This window comes from Pteropus vampyrus, unplaced genomic scaffold, assembly GCF_000151845.1.
Source record: "Pteropus vampyrus isolate Shadow unplaced genomic scaffold, Pvam_2.0 Scaffold92, whole genome shotgun sequence".
NCBI classification, from domain to species: domain Eukaryota; kingdom Metazoa; phylum Chordata; class Mammalia; order Chiroptera; family Pteropodidae; genus Pteropus; species Pteropus vampyrus.
The window spans coordinates 3677063-3689687 of NW_011888873.1; the positions used below are offsets into that span (position 1 = coordinate 3677063).

The 12625-nt window shown below is 35.7% G+C and overlaps 1 protein-coding gene across 1 annotated transcript in view; it reads right to left on the reverse strand.

The window, feature by feature from the left end:
• Nucleotides 1-12625, reverse strand: part of TENM3 (teneurin transmembrane protein 3) — a 426084-nt gene that overhangs the window by 49468 nt on the left and 363991 nt on the right. Inside the window, exons 13-17 of the mRNA XM_023532882.1 lie at nt 11169-11385; nt 10051-10170; nt 9225-9486; nt 4358-4625; nt 3157-3300 (exon numbers count right to left, since the gene is read on the reverse strand). Of these exons, the coding sequence (XP_023388650.1) occupies nt 3157-3300; nt 4358-4625; nt 9225-9486; nt 10051-10170; nt 11169-11385 (1011 nt within the window). The remainder of the gene's footprint in view (nt 1-3156; nt 3301-4357; nt 4626-9224; nt 9487-10050; nt 10171-11168; nt 11386-12625) is intronic.

Consider the following 12625-nt stretch of genomic DNA (forward strand, 5'->3'; position numbering starts at 1 on the left):
TTATATTTATTGAATGTTCTACATCTCAAAAATATTACACTTTTTAACAGATTTACTGTTAAAAGAATCAATCCCACGAAAGTATAAACAGGAAAGTTGAGAAAGTATTTTTTCCTACCATTTTGGGATAATTTTAAAGTGAAGAAGATATCAAAGTAATTCTGTTCCCCATATATAGCTCAGCACGTTTTATGTGTATTCTAGGATTAATTTTTTAATGCTTTGCATTTGAGTGATGTAACAATCACAGCAAATTTACATAGGAAAGAAGGAAAGACAAAACAGGTTTATTCAAATTTAAGAAAAAATAATCTAAATAAGGCTAGGTAATAGCAGATGAAATGTATTTAGCCTTGAATATTCAAAGAATACTTTAATGACACCTAAGACCCTTCTTTCTGTGATTATGTTATTTGACAAAATTACAGAACTATAATTTTCTATAAGAGCCAGTTCTATAATTTTCATCAGAAGAATCCTACAAGCCAGCCTTGCTCTACTGTGCCTGATTTATTCAGTCATTACTTTGAACGACTGGTCTTTCATAATTCCCCTCTATTATGACAGAATGGAAAGATGAACATTAGAATATTTATTTCTGTGTTCCAGGGTGCCTGCACAAACACCTGTCACTGCCTATGTTTTTGCCTTCTCTTCTTCCTTAATATATTTTCATAGCTTATCTACCTTGTCATGATTACAAATCACTTTGTTTATTCAATTAGACACATGTCACTTTGAAAAGCCACTACCTGTCAAACTGTTCTTGGATAAAATTCGAAATCCCAACCAGTTCATTCCACAAATAGGTTATCTCACATTTCAAAATAACATTTATAATATTTTTTGGAGGACAGAATTTTGGGTAGTCCAGTTTTTACATCTGACTTGATATTTTAATAAAAACTAACTATGTATTATCCTGGTAGATGGGGGGGTGGCGGGTGGCAGGGGGAGAGGGAAAGCGTGTGTGTGTATTTTTATCACATATACATACATAAAATATCTATGAGTTTCTTAATCCACCTGAATACTATACTGAATATTGGGTATCATAACCGTTGAATTACAGAGGTATGGGCTTTCCTGGAGGTCTTTGCTTGCAGTCTCCTCCTGGTTCCTAATCTCTTGGGTGAAATCCTGGGGCTAACTAGTTATGAACTTTACCCTATATTCTCATAATAACTAAAATGCACCTAGAGAGGTTTCCCTCAGTTTTGATTATAAAGAACTTTTGAAGAAATATAGCTATATGTCAAAATGTGTGAAATAGCATTTTAAATAATTTAATCAAACACAGCTACCAGCATGGCTGGCACATGGCTCTGCATTCTGAGAGATCACGATTCACCTTATGTTACTAACATAATGGAGAGAAGCCACCACTGCTCAGACCCTGCGATGATGAGAGCTAGCATATGGAGCATCCTCCTTAGTTGGGAGGCCCACTCTCCAAAGTGTGCACTGCACGTGATACTAGTCACGGGCTCTGCTTCTAACCTTCTGGGGTGCAAAGTGAACTACAACCTGATGTCTAGGACACAGCTGGAAAGGGAGCAGAGCTTAGCACTATCACAAAATGGGAAAGGTGTGAAAGGTTATTCCGTTCTGTTTTTTTCTTACTATTGATTTGCTTAGTACTATTCCCTTCTGGAGATAAGGTACCAGTCAGCATTTACAAGCACTGGCTGGGAAAATGCTTTAGATTTAGTATATTTGGAAGTTTAAAATGCGTCCTCTCCAACTTGAACAAGAAAAATTTTTTAAAAAGAACGAATATCAAGGCAACATTAATCTGAAAAAAGTGACCATTAATCATAGCCATTTAGTTCTATTGCACACTCAATTTAACATTCCGAACCATCCAAAAAGCTCTGGAAAGTCAAAAGCTAGGCTGTTTCTTCAAGACTGTGAAATCTTCTCTGGCTATTTGTAAAAGGAGAATAGAGTCACTAGCATGACATGCTTTAGGATAGGAGGCTAGAATAAGTTACCTTCAAGGTTCTGCTTTTCTAGCAAAGAACTTATAAATTATCTGAGGTGTAGCCAGCATGTGGGCAAAATGCAAAGACAACAGAATTTATTTAATATAAATGATATCCTTTATCAGATTAAGCTGGCCAAAATTCGCAAGTAATTAATTTCTTTGGGTTTGTGAGAGCTGAAATATGTTTTTTGTTTTTTTTTCCAGAGCACATTCACTTATAAATTCTATTACAAATTATATTCTGAATTCTTGCTTTTTTCCTCAGATGATTCATTTACTTTTTCCTAATACTTGCAAAGTCAAACAACAGTATGTAACCCACTTTGATTGGGAGAATGATCTTTTCTCAAATACAGTCTAAGAAGAACAGAAAAAAATCTAGATACTCAGAATAGACTAAGTATGTAAAGATTAAGATCTATTATAAATATTTTGGTAAAGTCATACGGATTTTTATTTTTTCTTTACTTTAAAAAGAATCCCCCTCCCTCCATTTTTGGTCAACCTTATGAAAGCTCTTTTTATCAATTCATTGACTTTTTCTAGAATTAGACACTCCTGGGTGAATCCGTCGTGAAGACAACCACAGAGCCTCTTTTTAATGCAGCACCACAGTCAGTTAGTTACATTCTAATGAAAAAACTATTTTGGTGATGAATATATGAACATTTAAAAATTCTTGAGAAGAGTATTATGATGTAGTTCCCACCTCTGGCCTTTACAGACTTTAAAAATACAGTTGACACTTGAACATGGGTTTGAACTGCATGGATACTTTTCAGTAAACACATACAATACTGTAAATGCATTCTCTCTTCCTTATCATTTTCTTAATAACATTTTTTTCTAGTTTTTGTAAGACTGCAGTACATATGGCATACAAAATATGTTTTAATCGACTGTTCCTGTTATTGGTAAGGCTTCTAGTCAACAGCAGGCTCTTAGTAGTTAAGTTTTTGGGGAGTCGAAAATCACATGCAAATATGCAAATTTTCGACTGTGCAGGGGGTTGGCACCCCAATCCCCATGCTGTTCAAGGGTCGACTGTATATCTTTATATTTTTCTACTAATTCTAATCCCACGGCATGCATAGGATAAAAATGCTGCTGCAATCTAATAAATTTGAAGGTGAGCAATATTAACTATCTGTGAACAAGAACTCACTTACCATTCTGAACATCCAACACATGATGCTTATCTAATGTCCAGCCACCCATGTTGGAAGCATCTAATTCATAGCCTTGCAAAATGGCAGTTCTCTTTTCCCACAGAGTCAGGTCCAAACATGACTCATATTCATAACCAACTGACACTGGAAGCAAAACAAATCACAGTTCATCTTGTCAATTATAGGCAATGCATTTTATTATTCTGATAGAACAGCTTTTTTTCCCCACACTTGTATTCTGAGACTATATTTCTATGTATTTATGAGCAGAGTTTATTTTTTTTATAGAAGATTTGATCACATATAAGAAGTTTTTCTAAAAAATGATCTCCAAATTTTATTTTTGTACTGATTTAATGAAAACGAGTACTTTTTTCCTCACACTACTCTTTACAAGGGGTTCACAGCACAAAATGAAGTTCAGACTGGGCAACTGGTTAAGTAATTAGATCAAAGTTAGCCCCAAATGGTGACCAGATAACAATTAAAAATAATATTTGCTATCTGAATAATTAGAGCTGTTTAGTTTCCAAGAGTATTACATTATGGAAAATATTTATGATAAGTAAGGTTAATACAACAAAAAAGATAGCCAGTTTATGACATTATATTTGCATGTTATTATTAGGAATGAATGATAAAATTAACACTAAATTAATATGAACAAATCACAAATGAAAAACCTCAGAGTTCACACTCAAACATGGGCTTTAAAATTTAGAACAAAGTGTAGGGAGAAGTGGAAATTATCATATTGATTTGCATTAATTCAAGTCCAAATTGCACATTAATTTCAGAATAAAATGTCCATTATATTTTCAGGTAAAAAAATAATAGAACAAAACACATATTATCCTTTTTGATGTTCTGAGCCTTAGCTTGAAGCTATACTATATATATTTCAACATGTCAAACTTTGATTACACTGTCCAGTCACTTGGCGAAACAACTGGTTAGAATGATGTTTTGAGAAAATCCTTTCACTGAATAGACTGGCCCTTCTAGTCAAAAGAGCTAAAATAATTTGAAGGCACAAATGTTGTCTGATATTCTGCTAAATATCATTATGAATTGAAACTACACTAGTTGTTAGAGACAGACAACTGCCTTTCTATCCGTTCATTTATTATTTCTCATGGATTACAATCATTTTTATGTTAGTTATCACTTTAAGACAATTTTTTTTCGAAGCAGAACTTACCAACAGCTTCAGACAGACCATAGACCTTCTGATTATATGCATCTGTTTTATCCCATATAAAAGTATAGGCCAAGTTTGGTGAGGCAGGAAACCACTTTTGAAAGAGTCTTCCCACAACAGCTACCATAAGATGAACCTTCATCAAATTAAATGGTATAACGGATTGGGTCATGGTGATCTTTAGAACTGACTTATATCCTGCAGCTCTAGAACTCAAGTAGGAGAGTTTCAAATCTGTTCCTGGAATTGTGGTTTCTTCATGGAGTACCTATGTTTGAATAAAGTAGAAGCTTCAAACTGTGATCATGTATGACTACGAGATAAAATACATTTAAAAGAATCGCGCAGATTAACTAACGTGACACCAAAGAGTCACTATTCACAAACACGCATATGAACTGTTGTTATTCAATAATTAAAAATACCTCTGCTGCCAGCCCAATTTTTCTCCATCTAAAAGCTTCTTGTCATTTATTCTGAGTTAATCACACCTCAGGTGCTACTCCTCATACAGGAGACACTGTGACTGTTCCATCAGGCTGACATGCACTGACTTGTTAGTTTATAGTCACAGTGGATTCTCACTAACCCATCCTTCACCCCTGTTGCCCTGGAGAATTGGAGCAGACATTTGTAAGATGGTTGGCTCAGAAGAGGGATGTGGCTGAGGCCAAAGATCTGGCCTGTGCCAGCTGGCTCCATTAGGGGCTAAACCTATGCTGTGGCCCCATCAGCTGACTGGTCACAGTCTGTCTTTAGACAAGAATGATAACTAAGAAGACCAATTCACTTGAGTTAAATGGTAGCAAATTCCATATCCATGTTAAAAGGTAATATCATAATAGCACACTCTCATAATTAAACATTGAGTTAGGACTCACAACTGATTTTTGATAGGATGGTAAATGAACTAATATTTTAAAGCTGTGTAAAATTTTCCCCAGTGAACAACTAATGTGCTATTGCATGCACATAAAAGACACTTGATATATACTTTCTGAATTGGAACTGGACTGTAAAAAGCTAATATAATTACTTGCATAAAAAATATCTACGGTTTTTTAAAAATCATATTCTTAACCCCAAAATTTACCCATCGATGCAAGTGGCTCAATGAATATCAATAAACTGATACTGACATATACAAAATATATAATGCCAAAACATTATTTAATTCTTTTGAAAAATATATTTTATGTAGTACGTAAAATCTTTCTAAACAGTGCGGATTCTCCTTACTAATGTTCCTATTAGTTTGGTTAATAATAATAGCTCTTCACAGGCTTACTACATATATTGTAAAGTGCAAGGCTATCTGTGTTCAAGAACCCATCCCCAAAACTCACCACTTTCTCTACTAGGAATTACATAGCCTTTTCAAAGGCTTCCTCAGATTGCCCCATCAAGGTTCGTTATTCAGACATAAGGACTGCCTTTTCATGTTAGAAAATCCTGGAATAGCGATTCTGTGTTCAGTAGTGTTTCCCTCCACCAACTCCTCTCACAGAAAACAGTTAGGAATTTTAATAATTGAAGTAGAATCCTTGATACCGAAGGTGTAGCTGTCAGTTTCAATGAAAACCAATCGAACAGTTGGAAGTAGCACAAAAGAATGAATGAGCTAAACGAACTTCCGTTCTGGCCTGTGACAGTCAGTGCTGGCATGAAGAGGGATGCGATGCAATATAATAGATGAAGAAGGCATTGCTTTGCTGTAACAGATACACCAATTACAGCTGGGGTTTTCTTTACCAAATGCATTGACTGAGCTCGCCCCGAGACTGTCTTAAACAAAATAGTTTTTGAAGACATAGAAACGATTTAGAGCAATATTAGACTCAGGGAAACCATTACGTTAAGATCGACAGTACTTCTGCAGGACTGTAGTGTAAAGGTGAATAATCTAAAGAGAACTCATTGTTCTACCCATTGCTGGGGTGAAATGTCAGTGGTTTAGTTTGAAAAACATATTCTGTGACTTCTAAATGGCTCTGAAAATATAAGTCATTAAAACCTAAAGCACAAAATTTCTCATAAATTTGATAGGTTTTCTATAGGTAAGGCAATCTTTCATTAATATATTTCCTGTGACCTTCTATGAATTGCTTTTCTACTTCAAAATATCATGTGTTATCCTAATTTTAATAACTGATTGTCTTTGTCATCATTAACCTACTTCCATGGAACAAATATGTGTAATTTAGTTCATTAAAACATGTGTTTCTCCTGTGTAATTTAACTTGATCATGTTATTTTGCATTAGTGGGAAAAGTAAACCCAGCCAGAGAGGGAAAATAAACCGCTGAGCCTGTTTTTGCCAGCTGTATGGTCTGTAAGCCCTGTTCGTGACCCCATTAAACATGCGGTTAGAAGCTACATTCTGCCAATTTTAACTTCCAAATCTCTGTCAAATGTGTTCCCTTTTCTTCATTTCTACTACCATTGTTATTGTTGGGCCCTCCCCATCCAAGAGCTGGATATGGATGGAAATACGATGAACAGCAGCCTGTTCACTGATCTGTCTCCTTCTATCAGTTACGCATTTTGTTACAAGCTAGTTTCAGAGAAGTGCTGAAAAAACTTCATTGTTCTCTTAAAGAATTCAAGGTCTCCACTGTACGGTATTTCAGGGCCATTCATAACCTGGCCACAGTCTTTCCCCTCATATGTCCTACATTTAAATTGTTCACCAGTTTTACACATCATTGTTGTTTTTACCACCACCCTGTTGCTCACACATCTCTTTCAATCTGGAATATCTTTTCTCCCCTCTCAAGGCCAACCTCCTCAGTGATGCTTTCTTTGGCTTCCTTAGGAATTGATCTCTCTTGTGAACTTCCACAGTTCTTCATTCAAATCTCTATCACATTTATAATAGCAAGATCCATGTCTTATTATTCTTTTAATCCCAGCAGATTATCTTATACATGATAAGCTCTTAGTAAATTTTTTCTAAATGTCTGCTGCCTATGTGACGAAATGCGAGAAAAACTTCCAAGTATTCCTGGAACTGTTGTCTATTTGAAACCCATTTCAATGATCTGGTTTGCTACAAATTTGTTACCTATATACAGGCAGTGCTCTAGGTTAAGTCTATTTTAGGACTGATTAAAGTGTTCAGAGTTACTACTACAAGATGGAATCTCAGGAGGAAGTATTATTTTGAATAAGGTTTTAATGAATTTCTTAAAGCTTCAGTTCACAATGTACTTGACTGTTATGCAGGAAATTTTTCTTCTGCATCATATTTTCCTGTGAGCATTCTCCATATTTTGTCATCCCAGACCTCTTGGCTCACCACCTCTAGTCTCTAGCTGCACTCCCTCACTCCCTCCCGGGGGATCTCATCCTATGCTTTAAGTATATCTCTAACGCCGATGACTTCCAAATTTACATCTTTACTTCCAGCCTCTTCTCTGGACTCCACTCGTTCATGGCCACTGTTTACCACTTCGACCCTAAGCCCCTTTCCTTTGTCCAGCCACCATCATTTCTTCTGTGGACTACTGAGATTGCCTCCTGACTGGTCTCCTTGTTTCAACTCTTGCCCAATATAGAATATTCTCAGCACCACAACTACATTGATCCTTTTCAGAAGGAAATCAGTAACTGCTACTGCTCTGCTTAAAAACTCCAACAGCTTCCAATGACTCGAAGTAAGAAGTTCGTATCCTTGCCAGGGTCTTCAATGATCTGTGATTGGTGTACCACGACCTTCACGCCGGCCACGTCTGCTGGCCTCTTTGCCATATCTTGAACAAATGAAGCATGCTCTTCTCTCAGAGCGTTTGAACTTGCTCTCTGCTCTGCCTGGAATGCCCTTCTATTTTTAAGGTCTATTCTTTCACTCTCTTAAAGTTTCTCCTGAAACAGCATGTTATCAAAGACATTTTTCCCTAACGACACTTTGTAAATTTTCGCCTTCTTCTACTTTACCCTACCTTATTTTTAAAAAAATGTCTTATTCACGGCCTGATGTATATCCATATATTTAATGTTTCTCTTTCCCTATTAGCTGAGAGCAGGTACTTCATCTGAGTGGCTTACTGCTTTGTTCCATTATAACAGTGCCTGGTTAAATATTTGAAGAATGAATGTGACAAAGCCGCTATGCACTGTTGTGTTTTAAATACCATGCATTTTTACTCAGCATTCATGAATGAAGTCCATTATTATTGTACCTAATGTTCTGCCTTTAAGATCTAAAAGTTATTTCTAATTGGAAATACATAGGAAAGAAAATGATTCCCAGATATTTCGGTATATCAAGCAAATGGTGAAAGTATGGTTGTTTTAAAGAAAACTGTAAGTTTTTTTTTTGTTCTTGCGGAGAATAAAGCTTTATGAATTACAAATTATTAGAGCTTGAGACATGATACCGTTTTAAAAATAATAAGATCTTGAGAAAATTAATGAACATTTTCTGTCAAAAATCATCTTTTCTTAAACATTTTTAACTTACAATAATAATTAAATGGTAAGTTATTCAGAGTAATGACCATGCATTTGTTCAAAGTCAGCCAGGTACACTATTGGCACTAAAAACTTTCCAGTGCATGAATAAATGAGCAAAGACATTACTAGCCATTGAGTTTAAGCTGTTTTTCCATTTGGCTATAACCAATAAATATATACAGATGTAGCCTGAAGAAAAAGTATTTTGAATAGATCTTTAAGATATAACTAGATAGCTTACTGTAACAAAACCTATTCTAGCACACATGCACACACACGCCACAGTCTATATTCATTCTATAGAATGATTTAGGATAGCACTGGAATTCTGTAATCCTCTTAAAAAGTTCTTTGGAAACCACATGATCTGAAAATGGTTTATTTAAAAGTACTGGCTGCTAGAACATTTTACCTGTGTTTCAGGAATAATGGGACTGTCTTCAGGAGAAGATCTGAAAAAGGTGGATAAAGGTGATGACACAATGATAGGATTTGGCCTCACAAATCCACTCAGATCACAGCTGGGAATGTCATTCTCTTCTTTCTTCATGACTAGGGTATCCATCACATAAAAGACATTCCAGGGAATCCACACAGTGTGATACTGAGTGAGGAATGGGGATCGTTCAAATACCAAAGTCAGAGAAGCCCCACCATTTGCCACCAAGTCAAACCTAAGAGAAACAAGATATACTTGGTGAATTGTCTGGATCCCATAGAACTCCTGAATTAACTTAACCTCCTTAAATTAATATGTTTTACAAAGAAAATCAACTTTTTCTCCCAACTTTTATATGAAATAGTTTCAGATCTACAGGAATATTAAAAGAATTACCCAATGAACATCCATATACACTTTACTTACATTTGCCGATTTATTAACATTTTCCCAATTTGCTTTCTTATTATCTACCTATCCACTCTTTCTTTAGAACCATTTGAGCTTAAGTTGTAGATATTATGAAACGCCATTCCTAAATATTTCAACAAGAATCTTCTAAGACAAAGAACATTCTCCTACAAAACCACAACACTATTATCACGCCTTAGAAAATGAAATCAACTTTTAAAGAACTACATGAATAAATTTCTGCCACATGTATTGTCGCAGATTTCTAGAGTCTAAAGGTTGTTATATTTCTATATTACAAGGGGCAATAAAACATACTGGGTGATATAAGCATGTCTAGTTCTTAAACTTAAAATACTTTAAACCGAGACAGTGTCCTGGGACTCACATTCCATCTTGGCGGGTAATAGTATATCCATATTCCGGGTAATGGAAAAATGAGACATTTACTCCAATAAGTGGAGTTCCATCAGCAGTTAGTACTTGGCCTCTGATGACGGATGCAAGGCTGTGGGAAAAGTAGAAGAAATAGAACGAACATTTGTCTTCTCAGGCCAACATTATCATGATTTAGAGATAATTCAACCTTGGGATAAAATAACAGTATCATACGCAATCATTATTCACAAAAACCAGACCTGAAATACTCCCAAGACAATGTCTCTTTTAATTCAGTGCAATTCACATTCTCTAAATGCCTAGTGTTTACCCTGGGTTTTAAATTGTTGCAATCTGGTTTTTGGAGAGTTATCCAAACCAATAATTTAGAGATGAATTTTTAAAATTATAAACTGTGCTTTTTTCCATAAGTCATATGTCTGGTGCTTACATGAAGAAAAGTATACTTTCCAATTAATTCTGAGGCAATCCGTAAATCTGTAGGGACCAAGAAGTACAAGATTTAAGGGGGCAATCAGGAACATTTGTGCAACAACTTTTAATCAACTGCTGGATCTAACTGCATTAATGCTGTGAAATTACTGCAGACCCAGGAGTTCTAGTGTAAATCATCTTCTTTGCTCAGTGAGACACGAGACACCTGCTTTCACTTACTGGTTTATTTTCAGGTCATTACTGCTCTGTAAAGCACCAGCCAAACAGCTTATGCGATCTTGCTGCCATGCCGTTAGCAGTTCCATTACATTAATTCATAATTTATATTATTTAGTGAGCTCAGCTAAAAAAAAAAGTACACTTCTGTTTTGCCTTTTGGGGTCTTTTCATTGCTTCTTTTGAAACACTTCCAACTGTGCTAACTAGTTAAATGAAGATTTATTGACTCCTTAATGGGATGTCCTGTTATGTCGCAGGTACTGAAATTGATAAAGTATGTGAACTGTGTCAAAAATGCTGGAAATGAGAAGTTTGGTGAAGAATTTGCAGAAAGAGGAAAAACTGCATTAAGAAAAAGCACTTTGCTCAAATTCACAGTCATCAGCATTCCACGTAAAGTGCACGTAACTGTTGGTATCACTAAGGATCTATATAAGAAAAAAATGCATTAACCTCTTATTGAAAGGACTTTCTCCAGGTATAACGTGGGTGCTCTCAGATCCTATAAGAAAATTGATTCGATCATAGAAGGATTTGGCAGCTTGCTGAGATGGTGACTGTAAGCTTTGGCTAATGATGTCCTGAGGGTCAGGCAATCCACGGCAGTAGGGCTGATTTTGGCAGGAACTCTGTAAACAGCAATCAGGATCCATGCAGTCAACGAGTCCATCTGCAGAGAGAAATGTAAACCAGTAAGAGAATTCCCTTTTCTATGCCACGATGCGGAATATGTTCTGTTTGTTGGTTTTTTTTTTTCCATATAGACTGATTTGTCTCCCCCGCCCCCCTGCCCCTATCTGAGAGTAATTCCTATGAGGTATACTTTTTGGAAATAGATAAAATACAAACAAAATACTTGCAGCTGCTTTCGTATAGAGTAAATGTTTGGATTGGAGATGGCTGAAAAGGATCAGAGAATGCTGATTCTGAGTAACAAATAAAAAATTACTGATCAGAACAGTCTATTCATAGGGTGAAGTAATATGGATTAGGTTTAAGTATAATTACTCAAGCCTTCTATATTTTAGAGAAAATGCACTAGAAGTTAACATAGTAAGTGTGCACTATGTTAACTAAGTAAGTAAGTAAATGGATAGGGAACTTCATGGGGTGAAGTTCTAAAATTTGGGAAAGGGTCAGAAAATGACTGTGAAATGAAGCAAGTGCAAATCAACACAAAATGGATGAGATTAGCCGACCACCTTTCAAGGAAATCGCTCTCCGAGGAAGGTACGGCATGTTCCAAATAAAAGCAAGGCATTTCTCAAATTTTAAACAGGAGCCTGTGCCCCTACTATGCCTCCCTAAAATGGAGGCATTAATTTAAAAGGTGGCAAATGTAAGCCATAATAAGACATCTAACAAAAAAAACTGGCCTCTAGTGTTGATGACATAAAAAGAGTGATGGACAGACTTTGCCAGTGCCTTCTCCAAGAACATCGAAAGGAAACCACATTCAATGGCCCATGTAAGTATCTTGTTTAAAATATGTAAACCAACCCATTAGTTGCTAAGAGTGTAACATTATGACGGTTTGATGACATTTAAAGTTATTTATCACCGACCAGTTGATACATGAATTTTCATCTGCTTGCCAATTACATTTCTCAGTGTAGATTAATAAAAACGTTGATTTCTGAGGACTTTAATCACTTTCGGGAGAAATGACAAAATAGTTTTAAAATCGCCAAACTTAAGTATCAGGTTTTAGTGTAACTCTATTATGGCAAACTCAGCTGAAAGTGATTAAAACTCTACCTGACCAATATATTTTATTTACACAAGTGTTTTTAAATAACTTCTAACTTTTAAAAACCACGCTAGCTATTTTCTTTTTGCTTTTCGCTTTGGGCCATTCTTATTAATAGAATATAAGCTTGCCCCTTCGTTATCTGACAGCAAATTAAGAC